We start from the raw sequence: 25,524 nt of genomic DNA, 5'->3' as shown, positions 1-25,524 counted from the left end.
CTGTTTGCTTCCTGTAATTATTTTTCCCCAACCAATCTCACTGTCGTAAAATTAAATAACTACAAAACAAAGAAAGCAGCAAACACGTGCATGAACATGTACATATTCCACCTGTACCTGGGGAACAGTTTGTTCGTCCCTCTGTCTGAACTGCTTCATCGTCAGACTCTTCCTGCTCTGCTCCTCTTCCAGTCTGTTCCACAGTCTCACTCCACAAATAGAAATGCTAAATAGTTCTAAAGTTGTGCACACACACACACACGGATGTTTAAAATTTATACCCTCCCTCTGTTTAAGCTAACAGCTTCTGAATGTTCCCTGGGAGTGAATTATTTGATTCTTTATCCAAGATTCGTGCTGTTTGAAAATGAACCAGATGAGCAAATTTTGATGTTTGTGACTTTAGGAATAGTGGATTTGTGTGATCTGTGTAAAATGCAAATAGCATTTTTTTTCTCAAATAAACGCAACCTGAGCAGACTGTCTTTGGGTAGCGTGTATGTGTGTGTGTGTGTGTGTGTATTGTTCAGCCACTTGGTATTGTAGTACTCTCTCCTGTATCAGTACAAAGTTAATTGGTTGCTCTTTCATGCAGACATGAGCATGAGTGGAGAGTTGAAGTCAAGCCGCTCGAGGGCAGCCAGTAAGAGGGCCAGCAACACCACTTACGGGTGAGTATGACTCCCTCCCTTTCCACACACACACACACACACACACACACACACAAACACACACACATTGTTTTTTCATGCCTTATGGGAGCACCGCATTGACTTGGACGTTAATTTCCAACTGACTCACTCTAAACTCAGTCATGCCTCACCTCCCCCTCACCTAGGTTCACCATTCAGACATGTTTTTCCCCGCAAAACATTCAACTTTTCGCCATGTCGACTTGCGTTTTTTTTAAACGTCGACAACGTTCCCCAGAGTGTGCAGTTTGGTCCCCATAGCAGTAATGCAGACGCGTTGACACACGCACACACACACAGATAATCATGCCCTCTATTATTTGAAGCTGCACCTTTATCTGTAGCTCAATGGTTGCACCACAGCTTTCCAATCAATGCAGTATTATTCGTGATTAGCCTCATACCGGCTTTATATGTAAGCCGAAATTGATTTTAGCCGGAGGAGCCATCTCCATCAGTCAGTGTTTTAATCTATCCATTGATGGAGTGCACACATATGATTGGAGCTGATTGCTGTTTATTGCAGGTGGTTCAATACAGCGCTACAGAGCTACACTAGCATAAACTCAGTGCCTGGACGGCAGCAGTGGGGGCGACGGCAGCGAGCGGGTTTGTTTGAGTTACTCCGAACGTGAGCTCTTTCCTTGACCTCCATCGCTGACTGTGGCTGCAGCTCTGTCGGCCCGAGCTCCTCTAATGAGCACAAACCACAGGAAAAAAGACAGACTTGATTCTTATTTTGGAGCGCTCTCATTCATTTTGACTCCTGTGGCGGTAGCGTTCTCATTTAGGAAACATGAAATGGAAATGAGGAAAGAAAAAAGGCATTATTTAGTTTGTGAACATGATGATGAAAAGATATCACACCAATCCCTTCCAGTGAAAGTTGAACAGGTAATCATGATTTTTAATCCTTTTTAGAACTTGATGTGACTTAGCTTTAATATGTCTGCAGATAGCTACAAGTCTTTAAAATCCAGAGCGGTGTGAATGTCACTGCAGGTTTGAATGGGTTAATGAAGTCTCTACAACATTTTGAAACTACTCTTTTAAAACACTTTGCCAAACACCAAAAATCTAAAATGAGTTAGAAATACAAACAGAAGCGAAACTGAATGTTAACAGAGGAGATATTGGAGAATATTGAGGCCAACTTGTTTATCTCCAGCTTAATCAGCAAATCTCATTATTATTCTGTCTTCTGTGCAACTGGAGCTCTACATATGTCTGCAGATCCTCGGTGAATATGGATATTCATCATTTCAAGGTGGTTCAGTTTTCTGTTGATTTCAACATATAAAGTTCGTATGAATTACTGTTTTTTCCACTCTGTAGTCGATAATAATACAGAATGAGTGTTTCTATTTACTGCTGTGGCAGTCGTCGGTGTCCTCAGCATGTCCTTCTAAACAGTCAGTGCAGCTCTCTGCTCTCCGCCCTCCGCTCCCTCTCTGCCTAAACCTTAAACCCCCAAACGTTGTTTGCCCATTCCACCATGTAGTGATTCAACAGAGTGCGGCCATGCATTAATGAGGTTAGTCATACAACGCATGCACACACACATTGGCACAGTGACTAACCGCACATGGAAAACACCTGAGGTATCGTCCCTGATGTAGCCGCTGGATGTTTTTTGCAAGGGTGGCGTCCGGTATGCAGCAGAGAAGCTACGTTTCTGTGGTCATCTCAGGTTTATGGACACATCAGGTTGTCTTGAACCGTCCTCCTTGTTCACAAAAAAAACAAAAAAACACCCAGGGCAGTTTGTTGTGTTTTTGCACGAAGCAATGAGTCCGCTGGTTCAGGACTCAGGCACTTTGAATAGTAAATATAGTCGCACAGCTCTGGGCGCTCATGAGTTCCTTGGTCTTAAGACGAGGTGGGATCAGGCACATTCCTGACTGACTCTGATCTTGAGGCAAACAAAAGCAACTGAGCTATTGGAAGATATTGGTATAATTAGGCATGTCCATATTCATTTTTGCTTGGTTGTACTTATTCTTATTATTTTTGAAAGGATCATCTTGGGCATAAAGTGGGATCAATCAGTTGGGTGTTGTCTTCCACTTCCTGTGCAATCAGACCTCCCAGCGAGGAACAGTGTCACTCTTGCCTCCACATGTGAGAATTTCTTTTCCTTTTTAGCATTTCATGGCAGATCTGAGCTTTATAATGCAAACGGATAAAAGTGGCACTTAATGTTCAAAATTGAAAACTGGCAGCTATTCGTGAAAATAAATTGTCAGCTGGGCTTCAGGACTGAGGACATCTGCTGTTTAACAAATAAATGGACTTTACTGTTATAGCACATTTTGCCGCTTTAACAGTCTCAACTTAATATGCGGAATCATTCACTTCAACACTTTCCACAGACAGACGGTCACAAACACACACACATACACACACACGCACAAATGGTGACAGCTGCACTGCAGAGTGCTCGCACACCTTTTGGAACAACTTGAGGTTTAGTAACTTGCCCAAGGATACTTTGACACATGAGCGAATAGCACGAGATCGGGAATCGAACCAGCAGCCTGTAAGTGGAAGGCGACCAGCTCTCATGTCACAAATCACCTCATCGTCTTTAAACTCCAAATCACACAACATAACCTACAGTCAGATCTGGTTCTCCTAGGATTACTGTTGACGTAGTTAATAACAAAAAAAAAAAAAAACCTTTTAAAAAAAACCTTTTAAAACATCTGTAAGCAGCCAGCTTACAATTCAGTTTTGCTTATTTGTCCAGTTTGAGGGATTTGAAACAGATGTGTCCATCCAGACTAAAGTCTGGGCTGAATCGACCTTCAGGATATGATTGAACCCACACGTAACATTTTCTTGGGATTGTATTGAATCTGTTAATTTGGACACTTTATTGAATAAAACAGCTTTTCAGCAAATCAAGACTGGCTAAAAAAGAAGAAGAAAAATGTTGCTCCTGGTGACAAAAAAATGGCAAAAATAAATAAAAGCAATTGGGAAAAAAATGTACCTGGACTGTGGGAGTTAGTCTTGCACTTGATATTTTTTTCTATATGTTCTGATGCAGGCCTGTTTGATATGTGTTTGGTATTTATATTTTTCTTTTAGTACTTTAACATCGCAATATCAATTTCCAAACAAGAACAGTATCAAGTAAGGCTCATTTGGATATTTGTTGATTGCTGAAATGTACTCTAAAATTACACTTTTCATTTAGATGTAAAGGCAACGGAGCTGAGTAGAAAACTACACGATCTTCCAGCTGTTTTATAGATTTTACAATAAAAGCACTAGAAATGCAACCTGTCAGAAAAAATTAATTCAAGAGTTGCTACCGTGCCCTTTGCCAATGTCTGAAAATGTTTTATTATAATCAATTTAACATTTATTGAGACACGACTTGCTCAGCTATCCTAAAAACTAGGGCTTTATGTGAAACTGCAAATGAAAAAAAAAAAGTAAATTGGATCTCCTTCATGGTTACTGAAAGACGGGATACTTCTAAATGACAAATAGAATAAATGATTAAATAATTGAATTCATATCGTCTTATTTCAAATGGAAACTTCAGTACAGTCACAGATGTAAATCATGGAGAGACGGCGACCGCGTTCTGTCTGTCCAGCGTCCAACAATCCCGCTCTGTGCTGCTGGCATCAGTTGCGCCCGTTTTTCTCCCTCCTCTCACTGTTCTCACTGAGCCGGCCAGCAAACGCTCCTGCCTGTGGCCTAGATTACTTCACACACAAACTTTCTATCGCATGTCTACAATGCCCAAGCAGTGTAATCTGCTCTACCAGCATCGTGTGTTTCTGAATCGTTGTTATCGCTCTAAACAAACACGTTAATGTCCGTCCTGTACGTGTCGCCGAATCCGGCGGAATCTTGTGCGAATGCGGCTAAAGCCATTTCTTGTTTTCGTGATAGCAGGCCTGTCCCCCCCCGCCTCTTCCCCCTGCCTCCCACTTCCCACTCTCATATGTCTTCCCCGGGGCTGTTTGCTCCAGAGCGACCCTGGCAACATATGGGTGTTGTCATCATTTATCGCTCATACTTCCTGACTGTCACAGGTCCCCTCCGGCTCGCCGGGCTCCAGCTGTGGATGTGGCGGGGTGAACGTTTCACAACCCAAATGCTGCTGCTGCTGCTGCTGCAGCTTCTGTGTGCTCCAGTGCGCTACGACAAAAGCTTAGTGTACCGTGCTGCGTTAGTCCTGATGGGGAGGAGGGAGGGGGGGCTCAGGTGCTGGAAGAAGGGTCTCAGAGGTGCGTGTGTGTACATGTGAAGGTAATTAACCCACCGTTTGGGTTATCAGATCTGATCCAGCAGGACAAAAAAGGTCTTTCTAGTTTAGTGGTTATTTATGCAGCCGTTACAGAAGAGGAGCAGAACCAGCAAAGTGCAGCACCGCAATCCGAGACTCACTCTGGTGAGAGACCTCGAAGTTTTAAAAGATTGATTGCACAGATCAACTCTCTCCTCCTCACATTGTCTTGAGCAAACTTTCAAGGCATTCTCTGGAAACCTCTTGTCTTGTGCCTGACTTTGTGTGGTTGTTGCTCTTCACAGTGAATTTGCCTCGTCTGGTCTGTGCGGAGAGCTCTTTTTTTTTTTTTTTTTAACTGTCTGTTCCATTTTGCATTGCGAGGGGAAGCAGAGAAGCACAGAGGACGGAGTCGGGGACTGGACCCGACGCCGAGTGGCGGAGTGTACCCAGCATCTGCTCTCCGGTATTTTTGTCGGCTTTCGCCACGCGCGCCATTCTTTTAATATTCTCTCATCTGTTTTAATTGTCAGGAGGCGCAGTCAGAGAGGACTTAGAGATAAGAGTGGAAACCATGCAGCAGGCGCATCTGTTATATAGACTCTACAGGCTGACGGGGAGGAGAGGTGGACTCTTCACTTGCCAGAAGCAGAGGGTGAAGATGTCCTGGTTTTTCTATGAGCAGCACAATGAGCCACAACCTAAAGGCTAATATAATTTATAGGAAATGGCCTCAAAGTGTTTTTTTATGATGTTTTATAGCTTAGATTTAATGTCTCTTTGTTGGCTTTACTTCCACCAATACTGCTACTACAAATACTAACACCGCTGCTGCTTCTAATTATAATAATAATTTACATGTAGCGTGTGCCAAGCCACGGCTGACTGAAATTTCAAACAGAACATCCTCATCTTTATAAGATTTAATCCTAGTCAGAGAGATAAAAACGGTGTGACACAATCAAGAAACGGTTATCAGAAGGTTTTTCATTTAAAGATTTTTATTTTTAAGTGATTTCTATGAAGATAATGATTAGATACTGATGAAGCTCGTCATGCAAATTGATTCACAACTGCGGAACTCTCACAGCTTTAGTTTTTAATCGCAGAGTGGGAAAACGCAGCAAAAAGAAATCTATCATTTAAACTGAACAGTGGATCTGAAGCCGGAAAACATACTCAAAACTGAACTGAAAGTAAACGTAGAGCTGAAATACTAAATATTAACTAATAAGTGGCACTGTGGATAATACCATAGAATGTAAAATCACTAGTTTTGGCAATATTAAGCTAATAAGATTTTAGTCACAATATTATAGTTACTGTAGTTTCAGTGGGTTGGCCATTCAATACATTCATCTAGAATAAATGCAAAGAGCTGCTGAGCTGCTGTCTCTTTCTGTCATAGTCATTTCTATCCCAAGCAGTTGTGCTTCTACTGAAGGGGAAAACGCCACTAAACTCCTGTGTACTGGTGTCTAATCCAGTGATTTTACAGCACGCCTCATTTCTGTCAGAAACATCAATGTCAGCCTCTGTTCTCAGATTCTTTGACGTATTAGCACCTTTAAATAAACATTTGCTTTCATAAGAGCTGACTGCTGCTATCTGCATGTCTGTAGTTGATTTTCTGACTGATTTTCAGTAATCGCTACAACACTGATAGCTAAAATGTGAATTTAAACCTCAATCCATCTTGTCAAAAAGCACACCGTTACCAATTTACCCAGAGCTGCTAAATCATATCAACGCTCATTTCCTGGCCCACCAGATACTCCTAGTCATCCTATACACACAACACAACTAAAATCCATGACAGTGCTTCAGATGGAGAGTAAACCTACAGTGAGAATCTTTGCAAATCTGTTCTAACTCATTTGTCACCGTACGGCTCCTGACGCTTGTTGTGACAGATTGCATGTCGCCCGAGGCTCTGAATTTGGCTGACGTCTGTAAATCCACCACAAGCACTGAAATGGCAAAGTTCAAACGGAGGCAATCTGCAGTAAAGAAAGAAAGCAATGCTGATGCTGACCTGTTTTTACGAGTCACATCTTTCTGCATGATATTGTTCCCGTGTTATCACTCTGGGCTGTCAGGACACAGCAGACTGCCGGCTGTTAGGACGGCCACCCAACGCTACACGTGCACACAACCAGATCAAGATCATTCTTTCTCAATGGCTCGTTCACATTATTTAAACAGTATTGTGCTCACAGTCATAACCTGTGTTTAATTATTGTTAGATTAATGGATTGGTTGATACATTTATACTTTATTTATCCTGGAATTTAAATACCTTAAAGCAGAACTATGCAAGATTTGCTTTAGCGCTCCCCCTACTGGTCTCCTGTGAAAGCTCACTGTCGTAAACGTCCTCTGCATCACCCCCCCCCACCCCCCCCCCCACCCCACCACCCCCACCACCCCCGCCGCTGCGTGCAGAGAGCATCCCATTCCCGTTTCCTTTTTCCGCTCGTTAGTTTTTTTTTCTGTCTTTTTGGTTCTGCCATCCATGAGCACCTCAGGGTGGCGTTGCTAACGCTAGCATGGGTTTCATGTTTGTTTTATGCGCTTTTGTTAAATCTTCTGCAGCGACGGTTCCTCGCGCTGCCTGGGAACTTCCTCCGGTTGCTCCCTCTGTCATAGACATGCCTGCTTCGCACAACCAAACTTATTGGAAAACAAACACACTCGGAGAGCTACCGCTTTCAGCTCAGTGCAGCGAACTCACTCGCAGTCTCGCGCTCACTTCTACGAGAGGAGGTGCCACTCCTCTTTATTTTTCAGTTACCAAACAGAAATTAGAACCAATCAACACATCATGCAAAGATCGTCTATTGCAACACAATGACAGATCGCGCACTCCAACAGCTTTTATACTTGTAATCCCGTATGAGTGCCGTAAAGCAGGTTTGTTCTCGCGAGATGTAGTCGGGTCCGCTCCTCTGAAATTGCAAGCGCTGTTTTCAGGACCCAGACCCCGGGGAGAGTGAAGGGACAGGCGAATCACCGTGACAAGTCTTTGTTTACCCCCACAGGGATTCTGAAACACAGTTATTGAGGTAAATAAGTTGCAAAGTTCTGCTTTAAACAAAGTGTGAGAAATTAAAGGATTCTATGTACCAGTGGTGTCTGATCGAAGGTTCACTGGTTCGAATCTCGCTGCAGACAGGTCACCGCTGTGGGTCCCTGAAGATGCCCTTGACGCCTAACAGTTTCAGCCCACCGCTCTTATTCTGTGTAGTTCAGGTTGACAAAAGGGTTTTTGCTTGTAACACAAAAAATCTTGAAGATGTGAAGAATGCAGATGCTGATCGTTAGCACCTCGTGCATTGTAGCTGTTGTGAACTCTGGGTGAAGATGCGAATGTGCACATGTTGTTGCTGGCATCATGACTGGAGCTGCGTGACTGTTGAGTAGAGTTGCAGTGAACATCTTGCAGACCTCGTCGACTTCCCTCCAATACACATCTGTCCTGCGTTTGTTGATTTGGCCGGGACTCAAAAATCTTTTTTATTTTTTTTGTGCACACTCAGAAAATCAATTCGCAAAGAAAAACAAGGTGAAGATATGCAGGGAGAAAAACATGCACCTGGTTTGTGGTGTTCATTTATTGAAAAGCACGAGGCGTCCTCCAGTTTACAGTGATGAATTTCTCGCCATTTAGCTCCCCCTCTCAAATAGCGCGGCCGTTCTGCTTATGTCTGCACCTTGTTAAAACGCAGTTAAATCAAGTGTGGAGAGAGTTTGTTGCCTGTGAGACTAATTTATCAGTGTTTTTATTGTGAGGAGCAACGCTGCTTCGCCAGACAATGAGGCCGGCCAGCTCTCAAGACTATCTGCACAGCAAACACCAAACCGATGTCGGCTCTCGGCATGTTTGTTTGTGTTTAACATCACGGCTCCCTTCCAGCCGCGTCACATAAAATCTATACAGAGTACTGGGAATTAACACAAGAAAGAAGAGAAGATGATACACAGATTCATCATTGAGAGGACTGTTTCTCTTTAAAACCACTTCAATAATCACAGCGATAAACCGGGATTAATATAATACTGTACATATAATGAATACTATATCAGCTTTAACCAGTTCGAAAACTGAATCATACGTGTTGTCACTGAAATTAGATAATGCCACCCCCTCTTCTCTCCCAGAGCTCCGTTCTTTATCGCCATGTGCAGTGATTGCACTCAGTTGCAATAGAAGAAAATCAGAATTTATTCATCTATGTAACTGAAATAGTTTAAACTGCACTGAACAAAAAAATTAATGCAACAGTAGTGTTTTTGCTTCTATTTTTCATTAAATGAACTCAGTTTCTGTGTGCACAAAAAATTCTCTCAAATATTGTTCACATGTTTGTCCAAACCTGTGTAGGTGAGCAGTTCTCCTTTGCTGAGACAAACCCTCCACCTCTCAGGTGAGGCACATCAAGATGCTGATTAAATCAGGTAGCCAGTCAGTATCTGGCGTGATCACCGTTTGCCTCATACAGAGCAACCCATCTTCACAAAAAGGTGATCAGGTTGATTGTGACCTAGGGAACATTGGTCCACTCCTCAATAGCTGTGCCAGGTTATTGGTAGAGGCTGGAACACACTGTCGTACACACTGATCCAGAGCATCATAAACACGCTCAGTGGTTGACGTGTCCAGTGAGTTTGCTGGCCTGCAAGAGCTGGGATGTTTTCAGCTTTGAGGAATTGTGTTCAAATCCCTCAACATGAGGCAGCATCATGCAGCATCATGCTGCAGCGTGAGGTGATGGTCGCCCACAATACATCTGTGTATTCAAAATTCCATCAATAACATGCACCTGTGTTCGTTGTCCATAACACACCCACCCAAACCTGAACCCCACTGCCACCACAGGCCACTCGATTGACATCGGTGCCGTCAGCGAACCGCTCGCCCACAGAACGCCACGCAAGCTGTCTGCCGCCTGCCCTGTACACTGAAAACATAGATTAATGTGTGAAGAGAACACTTCTCCATAATGGTCAGGCTGAGACCCTGATGAGGACGGCAGGCATGATGATGAACTCTCCTGAGACGGCTTATGGCAGTTTGTGCAGAAATTCTTTGGTTCTGTAAACCGGTTGTTGCAGCAGCTGTCTGGGTTTTCTGGTCTCAGACCATCTTGGAGGTAAAGATGCTGGATTTGGAGGTCTTGAACTGGCGTGGGTACATGAGGTGTGTGGTTATGAAGTCGGTTGGATGTGCTAGGATTCTCTAAAGCGCCTTTGGATATAGATTATGGTAGAGAGATGAACATTTAATTCACAGGCAACAGCTCAGTCAGCATACCAGTTGCTTGACAATTTGTGACATTGGGCTTTGTGTTGTGTGATAAAACTGTACATGTTGTGCAGTGTCCTTTACCTGTGGCCTGATTCACACCTGTGCAGTAATCCTGCTGTCTAATCAGCATCTTGATGTGCCACACCTGAGAGGTGGAGAGATTATCTCACTAACAGATTTAGACACATTTCTGAACAATATTTGAGGGAAATAGGCCTTCTGTGAAGCTAGAGAAAGTTCTATTTCTTTAAGTCATCTCATGAAAAATGTGAACAAATTCAAGTGTTGAATTTACTTTTTTGTGAATCAATAGATTTATAAAACTGATTTTCAGTTGCTTTTTCATAAATTTCCATCCAGCATACATTATCATTAAATTAAATTGCTTTGTCTCCCAGCCCTTCCTATATATATATATATATATATATATATATATATATATATATATATATACATATTTGGATGAATAGGGTACACACACAAACTAAAGAAATGTTTTTTTTTTTTTAGATACAGAAAAAAAAAATCAAAGTAAGGATTGAAATATTTCTGCGAATTAAATTAAAATATATGGATGTTTAACTGTTGGATCTGAATTATGAGAAAATATGATTTTTCCATTTAATTTATTTTATTTCAGATGCACGTGTATATGCTACCACACCAAGCGGTGAATGCGATGAGTCCCTTCTCTCTCAATATTTCTGTTTTCCTCGACACTATTTCCATGTCTGAGTGCGTACAGCAGAGTGAGTAAGATGAGCGAACGCGATGGGGTCCATAAATGTTGAAATGTGTCTCAGCGCCTGCAGTTTTTTGCTTGTGGTGTGTCACCAAGAAACAACTGTCTCCCCATTCATCAAACAGCACTTCCTCTCGACATCAATTTTACATCCAAAATGCTATTTTTAATGCCCTCAGCCGTGCATCTCTCCTCTGTCTTTTGTCAGTTCCGTCTCTGCACGGACGCACAGACAATGAGCCGTTCGCAGTCCAGTCCTGAGAGATGACTGGGGCCGTGCTGTAGGTAAAGGTCAGTGCAGTCAGAGGTGGATGTACTGCTGGGGAAAAGGTCAGCCTCTGCAGCGAGGGAGGGAAAGTGCATCTGCTGGATTCAGGGCCACTGACAAAGCCTTTGAGACGGCAGAGAACAACAGAGAAGATAGGAGGTGGTTGGATAGAAATGCAGAGAGAGGTATGAACGTGGGAGCGACAGAGAGACATGCTGGCTGCAGATATGATTTTCTGTGGAGATAAGGTCATGAGCCGGCAGCGGCGACACCTGTGTCTCGGGGCTCAGCGGTGAGAATGAACACGATCACATGAAAACATCTGTGCATGTGGGCCTTCGTTTTATTATTCTGTTCATAACGCAGCCGAAATGAGCGATGGCTCCTGTCCTGCAGGCCGATCATTCTACAGGGGCCGATCTCCCCTCCGCTAATGAAGCCGTCTCCGTCATCGCCGCCTACTCCACACAACAGCAAGGCCAGCAGGTGGAAGATGGAGAGAAGCAGCGTGAATTAGGATTGATGCCAAAAAATCTGAAAGACAAGCGTGGTGTAATACAGCGTCAGAGGAGTAAAGAGGACAAGTGTGGAACAATTGAAAGAGAGAGGAGTACATAAGAGAGAAAAATGTGGAGAGAGAGAATAACAGGAGTCAGGGAAACTGAGGGGTGAAGAAAGCAAAGGAGAGAAAGCAAGTGAGCACTGCACTGCGTGTCATTGGCCCCCTGGCGTGAACAATCCATCTCAAATTGATCTTCCAGCTCGGCCCAGCAGGGCATTCTGAATCAATCTCAAATTGATCTCTGTGCCAGAGGTCGGGAAAACTAGCAGTGGAGCTTATCAGAAATATAGTGGTGCTGGGAGGATCTGACAGGGAAACTTATCACGCTGCACAACAGGAAATGGGCTCTGAGCCCCCGGGGCAGCAAGAGGACGAGTCTGCTGCTCCCAGTACACACACACACACACACACACACACACACACACACACACACACACACACACACACACACACACCACACACAATTTCAATGTCTCTGCATGCTCCCAAAACAACCATACACTGACACATGCTCCCCCGTGTTCAGCACAGTACAGGGAGGATATAGTGTGCACAGAAGTCACCTAATCTAAGACATGCGCGCGCGCGCGCTCAGGCATCAGTACACACCTACAGGCAACCTCAAAAAAATACAAAGTTTGTCAGTGCACAATATGTCAATTTATTCTTACATGAGACAGGTGAGATTTGAGGCCTGGAGCACTTAATGACTTATAACACACTTAACGTGTCCTCAGCAAGGCTGTGTGAGAGGCTGTGGGAAGGACGATCAATACCAGCTTGCATTTAGACGGTCAGGCAGCCTAGGGGTGTCTCTCTAGGCCCAGTTAAAAAAAAAAAAAAAAAAAAACCCATGGAAAACAATTGTTCAAAAGTGACTTTCACCTCTGTGCCTGGAAACACTCAGGAATTCCAGGCCAGGAGTGCAGGTCCACAGCACCCACGTGCTGCATGTCACGGCCTCCTCTGGACGCTGAACTGAAGAAGTTTGTTGACGCTGCCGCGCTGTTATTACTGCCTTGTGGCCAGTGTTCTCATTTATGTTTCTAAAGGGCCGTGTGGGCTTCACAGAACTGTTCTTCATTTCTCTTTGCTGCTTCGGCCACCGGTTTGATGCTGACGGAGACTTTGCAGAGCGCGACCGGGGACCAGAACACACAAAAAGTAACTCAAGAGTTCAGTCTGATGACAGAGAGAGCTGCAGAACGACACGGAGATAAGACGATGGGAGCAATACAAGCAATGAGCGAGTGCAGTGGAAGGAGCGATGAGGGGGGGGGGGATGTGTTTGAGTGCGTCAGCGTTTGGGAGGCAGCAGGAGAGCCTCTTCTGTGGCCTGGATAGGAAAAGCTCTCCGTCAGCACGGAGGGGTAATGGGGGTTAGCAGCGGGAATAGAGGGGTGAAGAGGAGTGTGTGAGTATATGGTGAGCGAGTGTGTGGGAACAGGGAGTGCTCCAGTGTACAGCGATCTCCAGTGAGCGTCAGGAATCAGGACAAATGAACATATTCAGACGTGAACAGAGTATTTTCACTCAGAATCTAGGATGTGTAAAAGCAGTACATTGGCAGCTGGGGTTTAAAATACTCATCATTAGTTTCCCTCAGACCAATTTTGCATTCTAGATGCTTTCAAATGATCAACCTACACTCACTAATCCTTCTGCCAAGCCTTTTTGTGACCTTTGGCCTCCATCAAGCCTCCTTTATTCCGACACACCAACACTCCGGAGTCCTTGCAGCTTGACGCATTGATTTATTCTTGCGGTCCCACCTGTGATTCCTTCAGATGAATGCCCTTCAAAGACAACACACACACACACCTGCGCCCATGTCTGTGTTATTGTTTATCATGCCGAGGATCATCTGCTTTTACACAACTGAACAAGTGATGGCTTTCAATCTTTCTGTGAAATTCTGTGAATAACTTTTTCATTAGCTTAAGGACTAAAGTTATTATTTTGCCATCCAGTCTGAAAGGGAAGAATATTGTAAGCTTAGATGAAAAAGCCGCAGTTATAAGATTTGTTCGGCAGTGGTTACTTCAGCAATCCAGTCATTTCTCAGCCTGGCTTTCAGAGTTTCTGTACATTTTGCTTGGTGCTGTGTTTTCCACACTACAAGTCACACTTTATTTTTTTAGTTATTTGTTAGGACATGCAGCCTTTTAACTTATATATCAATATATGCCGGTGCAATCCACCTGGGACCGCTCAGTCTCACTTTACGACAACCGAATGCTGATGTTGAGGAAAAATGTCATACTACTGTGTTTGACTGACATCTCAAAAGGGAAAAGTCATTAAAAAGGAAAAGCTACGCAGTAGAATTTCAGCTCAAGGAAACAGAAACCAAAGCAGAAAGACACAGGGCCTGTATGAGAAACCTGCCTGGAGAAAAAGCGGACAAACGGTTACTGTGATGATGAATCAACGGCTAATCATGGGTTCAAAGCATGACAACCAGAGCTGGAGGGCCAAATTCACTGATGGGTTCTGGGAAAGCAGCTGCTGGTGGAGGATTATCGGCAGTGCAGCTAAGACTATATGTTCTATATGTTTAGTTTTTTTTTTCTTGTCACGACTCATTTTTTGATTGATACGAGTTTCACTCAGCTGCGAGTCATTGTCTGAAAAATACGGTAGCTGCAGTGGTATGAGGTCACACCAAGGGTGAAATGTCCAAGACATGATAACCCCAACGATATTAGTGTGCCAGTGCACGTTTTATAGAGCTCACATGGTTTTAGGGTCACTCAGTCATTTTTTTCATTGCTAGCTTAGCATTAGCTCTGGGGCGGACATAAACTGCCGTGATGGGCGCTGCAGAGAGTTCCCGTGGCGGATCGGAGGGTCTGCATCTCGCAGTAAAAACTCCAGGTCTGGGCAGCCATGTGTCTCGGTGACTGTGTTCTGTGTGTTGCACCAGCTGTTGTTTACATGCACACTAACACCGCCTCCTCTCGTCATACGAGAGTCCAATGTGCGGTCTGTTTGGTAGACATCGTGGCCTGCCAGCTCCACGGCCGAGTCGGGGATGTTTCCAAGCAGACGTGTCTCGGTTATCACGGTGACACAGCTGTCCATTTACATAGATGACAAAAATGAGTAAGCAATGCCTTACCTGTATCTTGAACAGCTCTCTGGCTCTGCGTGCTAACAGATAAATGTGTCCAATTCATTCCATTTATCTACTTTATGTTGCCAATTAGTATTTTTATTCAGCTGCAGTGACTTGAGCTAAAGTTGTGCACCTCTTGAACATTTCTTCAGGTTGGTAAAACAATCAAACCTGCAGTGTAGTCTGTTTTTTTTTTTTTTCTTACAGGGAGAGATATTTGTGTTTTCGTTTTCTTAGATTGAGGTCTCCGAAGCTGCTCGCTGACTTAAAATGTGACACTTCTCATGCATTTGCTTATGGTCATGCATGTTGTCAATCATTTTTCAGACAATTATTCAATCTGAAAACACACAAAAAGCACAAATGCCAACAAAAGCGAAGTTAAGGTTTTAAATAGGGATGCATGATATTGGATTTTTGCCGATATCCGATATGCCGATATATCGAAACCCCCTTTTCGCCGATACTGATACCGATAATCACAAGGGTTTTTTTTCACTGTAAAGAAAGCTAAGTCTCTCCTGTACTGGAATTTACATGTTACTCTTATTGTGACAGTCTTATTTATTTAAGAAACACGCATAAAACAAGACAAAAAACATTTGATTTTACCATAAATAAGAAATGTATTATTTTTTTCCAAACTCAAGACCTTCAGTGTTGAAATACAGAAAAATAATTTCTTTAGGTCACATGGACTTTAAATGTACAATGCATATTTAAACATAATCAAGTTGCATTTGACTGTAGAGCTACTGTAACAACCTGGTGACAGACACAGGGCTCTGCAGTGCAAATAAATGAAGTGCTACATTTTATTTCAGGAGCTTTTTCAGATGGAAAACAATAATAATCCTAACTGAACAGCCGACTTGCAGGGTGCTTCCCTGAAATAATACAAAGTGCTTTAACAAAAAACAAGCAGTGCAAAAATTTAAACGAGCTAGCTCAGGCCTAAAATGCCAGTCCATTTCAGTATAAGGAATGAGGATAAAGAACAAAACCATTTCAATTAAAAACTTTTTTTTTTGGCGCACTATGAATGTCACCGCACGCGCCCATTTACTACGTCACCTTATCGGCTGTGAATATCGGCAGAAATTTTCATATCTGCCGATACAGATAAACATGTTTTTAAGATTTTATCAGCCGATACCGATATTGTGCCGATAATATCGTGCATCCCTAATTTTAAAAATAAATAACAGAAACTAATACACATTAAAAAACTTAATCTAAGAGTTAATTAAAACTACCTTATTGTGTAAAAAATCAAAACTAAATTAAACTAAAATCCCAAACTATAACAACCTTTATACCGATCTGGCTGATTAACTGCTTTCGCTGTAAGATTGCTGGGAAATAAATGTATGTATTATCATTATTAATACCGTAGTAGTTGTTTGTATCCTTAAAGATCAGCTCCAGTTTCTGGGTATAAAACTACTCACTTGCGCACATGCATGCATTCATGTGTGAAGGCTTTCATTTTCTAAAATATATCAACAAACAATTTTTCCTTTTGCTCTCTCCAGCACGGTTGTATTTGGTGTTCTTGTGTTTCATGCTCACTCATAACGTATTCACCTGGCTTGGGATATTTCAGATTTTTTTTCCTCCTTGTCTTCACCCTCCTTCTCTCTACTCTCTGCATTTCTTCATGTATTGATTCATGACTGGAAAGTCGAAGTTTAAACCCTCTCAAAACATGTACTTGCATCTAAATTCAGTTTGTGCTGTGCCAGGAAAATTGGCAGCCACAAGTGTCTTTCCCTCTGAATTTATATGAAATTGTTGCACCTTTGAAGTTCACCTTGGATTCAGTCTGAGGACTCTGCTGCCTAAAATCCCAGTCAGAGTATATGTAGATTCAATAACCTGATTCTGTACCTTCCAGAAAGTTAAACTCCAGACAAGTCAGTCTAGTTTAATTAAAAGAAATGCGTTTAACTCCAAAATTGCTATCAGTCAGTTGAGCTCATTGTTTAGCAACATTTCCCACATTAACCTAAAACAACCTGTTATTAAAGACAAAGCTTAACACAGCATGTTATAGAAAAGTCTTGTTGGAGTACGTCTCTCAAAATCAATATTTTAGTCTTAGGCTTCTTTGGAAAAAATACAGATGTATGTATTCTACATTGATAAGCTCTGAAATCATAATTGCATTCCTATCAGTTTTGCTATCCATATATTTATGAATTATTATTATGATCAGTTAATAGTGTCTTCTGGACCGTTTAGCTGCTCTATAGAGCGCTTGGTTCTCTTTAAAGTTCTAACAGTTTCAAAAGTTTTACATGTTGTGGTTGTAATACAACAAAAAATGTGGAAACATTCAAAGACTATGAATATTTTGCAAGCCGGTGTCTGGCTGCTGCTGTGTTTGAGACGGATGTCCTAGATCTGATCCAACATTTTACCGTGTCCATGTGTCAAAATGGACTCCGAACTCCGAGCTGCATCCAGCGTGTATGAGCGCCTTGCTCAGCAGCCACCACCGCTGGTGTGTGGATGGGTCACAGTGAGCATGTAAAGCAAGTTGAGACTGTTGAAGCTGTAGCATGTGCACTGTAAGTGAAGCCCATTTGCCTTTCACTGCTTACTCTGATCTCCGCTAACACATCGTCTTAAAGCTGTCCGCTTTTCTCTCTCTGTCTGTTTTTATGTTTCTGCCTTTTTGCATTTGCTGTCCAAACCAGGACGAGGCAGATGCAGCGACCCTGTTGACGAAGTATGGCAGATGTTGGCTGGAAGTTGAGATTTTGTCCAGTGGGGATCACAGACTGAAGTTGACTCGGCAAATGTCAGTCCTGTCGATCACAGTTAAAACCACGGACGGCTCTCGTGAGGGGCTTTGTGAATGGCAGCTTATTATTTGCCCTAGATATGCCCCTAAATGTTGGCGTCCTCTTTTGCGAACTGATGTGGAAGCTGAGTTTGTTTGCTTCATGGCTGGATGACAAATCTAACTCTGCACAGGTCTCCTTACACTCCAAAAGCTTTTGTTTTTTCGCTGCACTTTGTCGGGATGCATTTCCTTTCAGTAGTTTTCTCTTGGTGCAAAGCAAAGAAGGTAATTTAAGCTCATTGTCACCAAGCGACTTTGCTCTTGATGCCATTGATCCTAAATGACTTTTAGCTTTTAATTCTTCTGTAATTTGAGGACAAGAGCGCAGTTCAGGACATGAAAATGATGCTCGGGCCTGACAGAGTTGAAAAGGCTGGCAGGATTAATTACTTCAGGCAGCCTCGGGTAACCTTTTAACTTGGCGCTCGAAGTCAGTTGTGACAGGGACTGTGTTCAAGAAAATGTCTTGATATCGCAGCTCCTCACACACTTTATGAGTAATGGGTGGAGTGTGGCGGAGGTCTCTGCGAGTGCCCTGGATGTCACTTGTCACCTTGCGGTGTAATGCTGCTAATTAGCACTAAATATCCTGATCTCTCAAATTTCCAATTACTGCTCCCAGAGAGACCCTGAGCCTTTGATGAATGGCACCAAACTGAAGCGGTTATCCGTCCTGGAGAGAAGCCACACACACACACACACACACTCACACACTCACACATGTACAAAGAGGCACATGCACTGCCTACTGAAGAGGAATATATCATACCAACCAGCAGCGTTTTCTTCTAAATTTCTTAAGCACGTTGTTTAAAAAAAAAAAAAAAAAGAAATGCACATTTTTTTTAAAAAGAGCATCATTTGCGTATTTTGTTAAGTTGTGTGCAGATGGTCTTGAATCAGGCAGAAGAATTGGACTTATCCCACTCCAAACACTTTGCCTGTGGGAGGATTAGGCCACTCTGTGACACTACTGAGATTGTTTCTTCCTCTCGTGAACGTCAAGCTAAATCCGCACTCTCATATGCATGTATTCATGGTGACATACCTGCAACCACATACGGATGCTCTTTAAAGAACACACACAAGCATGCAAACACACACACACACATTGCAGGGAAGATTATAAACTGCATGTTTTCTTCTGATTTAAATTCATGGGTTCAAGTTTTTGGCTCTGCGAGCGTTTTCATTTTTAGCATTGCTGTATATTTTTCTGTCAGACTAAGGGCAACTGAATCCAGCACCTGATCAGACTGGATTATATGAAGTGGTTTATCTGTGAAAACAAAACATGTAATTCATTTACTCCTCTACTGTACCACTGGGAAGTACTAAATGTTTAATTACTATAAAAGCTGTCGAGGCTTTTAATCACAGTAAATGCTTGCACTGTCAAAGCGTTTGATGTGAAAGGCAGATTATGTTAATCTTTTGTTCCACGGGCTTGTCCTGTCCTGTTCTCCATCTCCTTCTGCTTTTTGTTACTCTCTCTGCAGCAGCTGCAAAGTCTTCCTCTCACTGATGTGTTTCTCTTTGGTTTCAGTGTTTTGGGGCTTCTCTTCAGTCTTGTGTATCTCTTTGGTTGTTTTTAGCAGCGTGATCAAAGCCCTGCTGCCAAATGTGACATTAAGGTTTAATGGTTGCAGACTGTAGTGACACAGTTTTCTCTCTGTGGTGGGGAAACTTTAAAACTTAAAAAGAAATACAAGACACGGTGACGTCGAAAACAATAAAAGTCCTTTTTTCTTTCATTACAATTCAATGATAACAATGCTAAAGATACTAATAATACATGAGATTTATCTGCACCTGACGTCGTGTGTCTGCCTGGCTAATCATACCAGCCTCCTCTGTGCCAGCACTGATCCAACAAGCCGGCCGCCTCAGTGAGGAATGCCCCCCACCCCAACAGCTGTAGGACAATCTGACTCATTTCTCCCAATGTTCCCACCCGGCTCCCCTCTTTATCCAATATCCTCTGGCTCTTTCTCTCTCCCGCTGTCCATTTCTATCTTATCTACTCCTGTCTGAGAGCTCCAGCGAGGTGGCATCGGCTCTGCCTGTCATTGGAGTGTTAGTTCGCCACTAATGAGGACACTTATAAAGGCACAAATGGGATACATTCAGAGAAACAATCGGACCAGAGAGCCAAAGAGAGAGAAGGCTTTCTCCTGCGGCCTGAGACTTCTCCTTCCTCTTCTTGAAGCGCGCCTCGATCGTCTCATTTGTAACCCGGTAGCCTGTGATGTTCCACCTCTGCTACAGGTTCCTGTTCAAAGCCTCATTGATGCAGCGGCACTTTTAAGCTCCTCTCTATCAATGCACCTCTCCTCTGCTCCTCTTTTTGATGGTGGAGCTGCAATCAAACCTAAAGGGCCGTCAGCCATTCAGTCCTACTTAAAGTAAAAAGGAGAAGGATGAGTGCCAATCTGACACATAACCCTTATCTATGCTCTCTTATTCCTCAGTCTGAATAAATTGCACTTGGGCTGTAATTTAACCTTGATGCATGTAGGATATGAATTTATGAGCTCCTGGAGTTGCCATTCCTCTTGTGGTCCTGTACTCTGGCCTGCAGCCGCTCGTCGCTTTCCTGCAGTGCGTACAGTATATTCAACTATTGCACCGCAGCGGGCCAGGCAGTAATGGATGTCTGGGAGCAGATTACATGGTGACGTGATATTGATCGGTTACTATCCAGCACGTCATTGATTAAAGCCACAGAGTATGTGATCGCTGCATGTTTAAGTAGAGTCTCTGGAAAAATAATAAAGATGCTCTTCATCAAATGTTATTTCTCCCTCGGGATGATTTGAAAATCTAATTTGTGTATATATGTGCATGTTTGTCCGTGTCTATAAATCTGGCCTTAAATCATGTGTTATTCTGGAGGCAGGCATCGATTCCAGGTAGTTTACAATCCCATAACAGCTATATTTAAACATGATGGTATTGGTAAATCAACCCAACTAAGAGAAATATTAAATCATGTTTGATAAAGCAGTTAAACAACTAAAGCTATTTTGATTTTGTTAAGCTCTGTTGCTTTCTGTTATGTATTACTACTAGTGGCAAAATATCCAGCAGCTGTTTTTAAAGAAATATTCTCACCAGGGCTTCAAGCTTAAACGTTTTTTCCGAGCTGCTAGTGTCTCTGAGATACACAGGATGTGTAGTTAAGTGTTGTGCGTTAATCGATTAAGTGAAGCTAACACATAAGACTTCCACGCTTCAGGAAGCTGTGCATGAAAACATGAAAGGTCGTCCAAGCCATCCTCTGTAACACCCCCGGGTTCTCAGACTGTCACTCTCAGTCACACCAAGAGTCACTTCTAGAGTCATCAATTAACCTGAAACGTGTGTTTTTAGAATGATGGACGCAAACCTGAGTGGGGGAAAAAACCCAACGTACACACGATTAGAACATGCAAACTCCATACAGAAAGGTTCTTAAGCTCAGCATTGAACCGGCTAACCACTGCACCACCATGACAGCGTGATAATCTTAAAAAAAGGAAAGGTTTAATTCAATTCCATGCAGTTTTATTTATATACTGTAGCTCTCATAACAACATCGTCAACTCCCTCCACTTAAAATGTAATCTAAAATATATTTTAAAAAAACAAGTCCACATGAACAAACATATGAAATTGGGAAGGAAAAAGTGTTGTTTAATCCATCAAAATCCTACTGCAGAACCAGATTCTGAGCTGGTGGTGATCTACCCTGATCAGTTGGGATGAGGACTGAGTAAAAAGAGAAGAGAACAGAACCGGACCAACAAAGAATCAACATTTTTAGACCGAGTTCTGCAGAAACAGCAGCTCAGGAGTGTTTGGCTCCACAGAGATCTGCAGAAAGACATTTCAATAAGAAGGGCAGGGAGCAAAGACTGTGGGGCAAAAACAGAGTGATCAACATGCAACAGCGGCTTCTAAATATATGTAAAGTTTAGAGATGAGAAACTTTCGGTGCGTTGAATGAGATTTCCCAGCTGTCTAAACCTATTGCAGCCGAGCTGGGAAAATGGCCCAGGGTGACATGAGCCGGCCCTAAGCACCATAAAAAAGGAATAAGCCTTATCAATCATGTCGGTGTTATCAAAAACCTTAAAGAAAGGTTATGCTGACAAGGTCGCTTTTTCATCTCATAGCAGAAAAGTTTAAGGCTGGGTAAGTTAAATAAATGTTATTTCAGTCTGCCAGACTCATTCTTCTGCTGCTTGATAGGGGAAAAAAAAGATGAAGTCTGTACACTGCTTTGACCAGAGCTTTGAGAAGTCGGTATATAAACTGCTTTCATCCTATCGTCTTTGTTAAAGCGGTGTGTGTGTGTGTATATATATATATATATATATATGTGAGGGAAGTCCTTTACAACAAGATGTATGACTTAGTGTTTAATATATCGAACAGAAGGACATGAAATCGGTGTTTTATACAAATAGTCATCTTCTCTGAAGCACAAATACATCGATGTTTAAATTAGTCAATCTGAAACAATTTGGAGTTTTGTTTTAAATATATGTAGATAGTTGTACGTGGCCGTGAGTCTGGAAATGCAGTTTGTTGTGTCTAAATATTCATTGAACCGTTATGTGCAAAACGGGAGCGATTCGGAGGAATAAATTGTGAATGTGAGTGGAATGTAGAGAATAGCGGCGACACTGATTAAATGAAAGGGAAAGAGGGAGTAGATTAGCTCAGAGTCTGTCCTTAGAGAGCGTCTGAGAGGGCGAACGAGCTGCCAGCGCTCCCTTCATCTTCCCCTCCTCCCCCATCAAAGCTCCTCTCCTCTCGTCTTGATCATACTCACCCTTAACATCCCGTGCTCCTCTTTCTTCTCCTTCTCCCTCCGTCTCTCCTCTAATTGTCAGCCCATGAACACAAGTGTGGTTGTCCCTCTCTCTCTCTCTCTCTCTCTCTCGCTCTCTTCTGGCAAAGCAGAAAAATTCCCACAGCACAGTTTTTACACACAGTAATCTCATTTCTTCTGGGCTGCACGCTGTTTTCCGTCTCTCTGTGTAGGTGTGCGTTGTACTCCAATGTGTTTTCTCGTGATTATTCGGCTGCATTATGTTTTTCATTGATTTCACATAAAGTGAGCAGGGGGTATGTTGACTACAAACTAGCAATTATTATTATTATTATGCAGAATGTCAAAATGACTTTATTTTTCCATGCCGCAGTGTTTCGGTAAACGGACTCGAATGCGGGCCGTAATGCCCAACAGGCGGGGCTGGAAAACCTGCAGCCAGGTGGGACAGTGCCAGCTAGAACCTGGTGTTCATGCAGGTAACTGGGATGTACAAAAGCTTTAATCTCTATAGCATTCAGAAATCTGGCAGAACGTTAGCTGTGGATTCTTCACGCTCATCTGTTTTCGTGCATTAGCGGAGTGTTTTCATGAACCTGAAATGTTGTTAAGGATATTCTCCAAAGATTTCATAGTCTTTTGAGTTTTGCTTTTCGATCACAAACGAACACAGGTACACAAAAGCAGTGCTTGTGACTCTAAAGGCCAATGAAGTGGGAGCACGAAATGCTTCATAATCAGCCGATGCTGAGGTGTGATATTCTCTGAAATTCTCCTCATTCTACTTTCCAGCCCACTAAAATTTATCTTGTATACTTTTCCCACTGGCAACTCATCTGTGTTTGCTTAATGAAAATATTACCAAAGCTACGACTCACAATACTGCAACAAGCTAACAAGTATCTGAATGACAAAGGTCAGGCTTCACTCCCTCGTATTTACACAAGGATTCATTTAGATTTCAAACTTTTTTACACAAAGATCTTGTTCAGAGAAAGAGACGAAGCTCATTAAGTTTTGCAGAATAAAGATGAGGAGGCTCCGTGCACTCTTGAATGAACTTTGATACTGGGTTATATTCAGTGAAAGTTAATTTTGAACTATCTTCTCTGTAGGCGCTTGACTCATCCTCACTTTTTTTTTTTAAATTTATTTTTCACTTCTATGCCTGAAACAAATTGTACAATTGCTCGTTCTTCATCACCAAAGCTTCGGCTATTGGAGAACCGTAGTTGAAACAAAGTACTACCAAGAGATACTCTTGTAAATGTATGCAAATGCATTGTCTCCCTCATGCTGCTCTTTACACTGTGTTTAGATACAAACCTAAGTCAATGATGTGCTGGTAAACCTCAACCAGTAACGGCAACAAAACCATACTTACACTTGACAATGTTGTGTGCAGTCCGAACTTTGACGTGCAATGTTTCAAAAAAGCTGAGATGCAAAAAGTCTGAACAAGATTGTTACACAGATTGTTTTCAGAAAAGGAAATATAAAGTTTTGTGTTATCTATACAGTGTGTTGTGTTTTTGGACAGCAATGGTATTTGTATATTAATATATCTCACTCCAGTGTTTCTCTGAGAAGCGAGACAGTACCGGTATATAAACATATGAAGACCTTTGACAGATGAAGTGAATAAAGCTCATCATTTCCTTGTATTGACACTTATCGGGCCGGGGTATATGACACAGCGAGCAAGCAGTTTCTCCTCAAACGTGATTGGTCAGTTCCCCGTAATTCCCCTGTCTGTAGTGGTCAGTGGAAGGAAAATCGGTGATTCCGCCAAGGTTTAACGCATGTGGTGGCGAGTGAAGGCTGGTCTGTGTGGTCCAGTTTAACAAATGAAATATCCATTCATCCATTTTCTACTCCGTCTTGGTTCTGGAGCCAGTCCCAGCAAAGGGGGCGAAGGCGGGATAGTGCACGATGGAGCGATCACCAGCCCATAACCGGGGCAAACTCAAAGAGACAGTCACTTACACTCACACTGAAGGGCAATTTGTCATCACTAATTCACCACTACAGTCCAAAAGCTCATTTGTATCAGATATGTAGACTGGATTGTTTTGAGAAAACCCACATATACACATGAATAACATGCAAACACCACTAAGTAAAACTCACAACCCAGCAAATGAACCGTAGGTATCTTCTGAGTGAAGTGAAATGGATAACAAGATACTAATTAAAAACACAAATTGCCATTGTTTTTAATAGAAAATCATCAGTGTAAGCAGCGTGTCAGTTTATGTCATTTGGTCAGCAGGTGACAGAATGTTCAAGGTTCAAGGTCTTTAATGTCATTTTCATTCTTCTGCATGCAGCAGTATTTGTTTCTCGGGCCCAGCAATGAACGTAGGCATAAAATTAAAGAATTTAAGATTAAAAGGCTAAAAATATAGGAGTATAGATGGAAACAGTGTCACTCTATGAACAAGAGACGGCCGTAATAGGTCCAGTAAAAGCTGGTCATGTGTGTGTTCATCTGAGGTCGAGGGGCGTTGGATGGTATTTTCCGAGCTGCGATAATCTCACCGTCTTTTATTGCATTGTTGATATCAACCGAGATGTACGTTGGACTATTTATAGAGGTTCAACTCATGGAAATCAAGGGGAGTTTAGACGATCAGTGATTAGACGATAACGCGCTGAGCTGGGCTCGCGGAGAGATTTTTAGCTTGATCCGCAGACTTACAGGCACAGAAACAAACACACGTCTCTGTATCCACGCTGGGAGGAATGTGACCGACTGTAAACGCATCGCTCACCGCCCGACTGCATGTGCTCACATGACTAACTGCGTAACAACAGGCGAGCTGCTACAGCACCGTGTGGAGCGCCATAAAATAAGACACATTGTTTACACTGTTAAAAGGGCTCATAGCACAGGCCTTGAGACTTAGCATGCG

At 42.6% G+C, this 25,524-nt stretch overlaps 1 protein-coding gene across 2 annotated transcripts in view; it reads left to right on the top strand.

Annotated features, from left to right (window-relative positions):
• LOC115388756 (heterogeneous nuclear ribonucleoprotein C) overlaps nt 1-25,524 on the top strand; it is a 45,633-nt gene that overhangs the window by 6,516 nt on the left and 13,593 nt on the right. For both annotated transcript variants that reach the window (XM_030092021.1, XM_030092012.1), the window contains exon 2: nt 596-671. In XM_030092021.1, the coding sequence (XP_029947881.1) occupies nt 596-671 (76 nt within the window). The remainder of the gene's footprint in view (nt 1-595; nt 672-25,524) is intronic.

This window comes from Salarias fasciatus, chromosome 1, assembly GCF_902148845.1.
Source record: "Salarias fasciatus chromosome 1, fSalaFa1.1, whole genome shotgun sequence".
Lineage (NCBI taxonomy): Eukaryota > Metazoa > Chordata > Actinopteri > Blenniiformes > Blenniidae > Salarias > Salarias fasciatus.
This window is presented reverse-complemented; position numbering and strand designations above follow the sequence as displayed.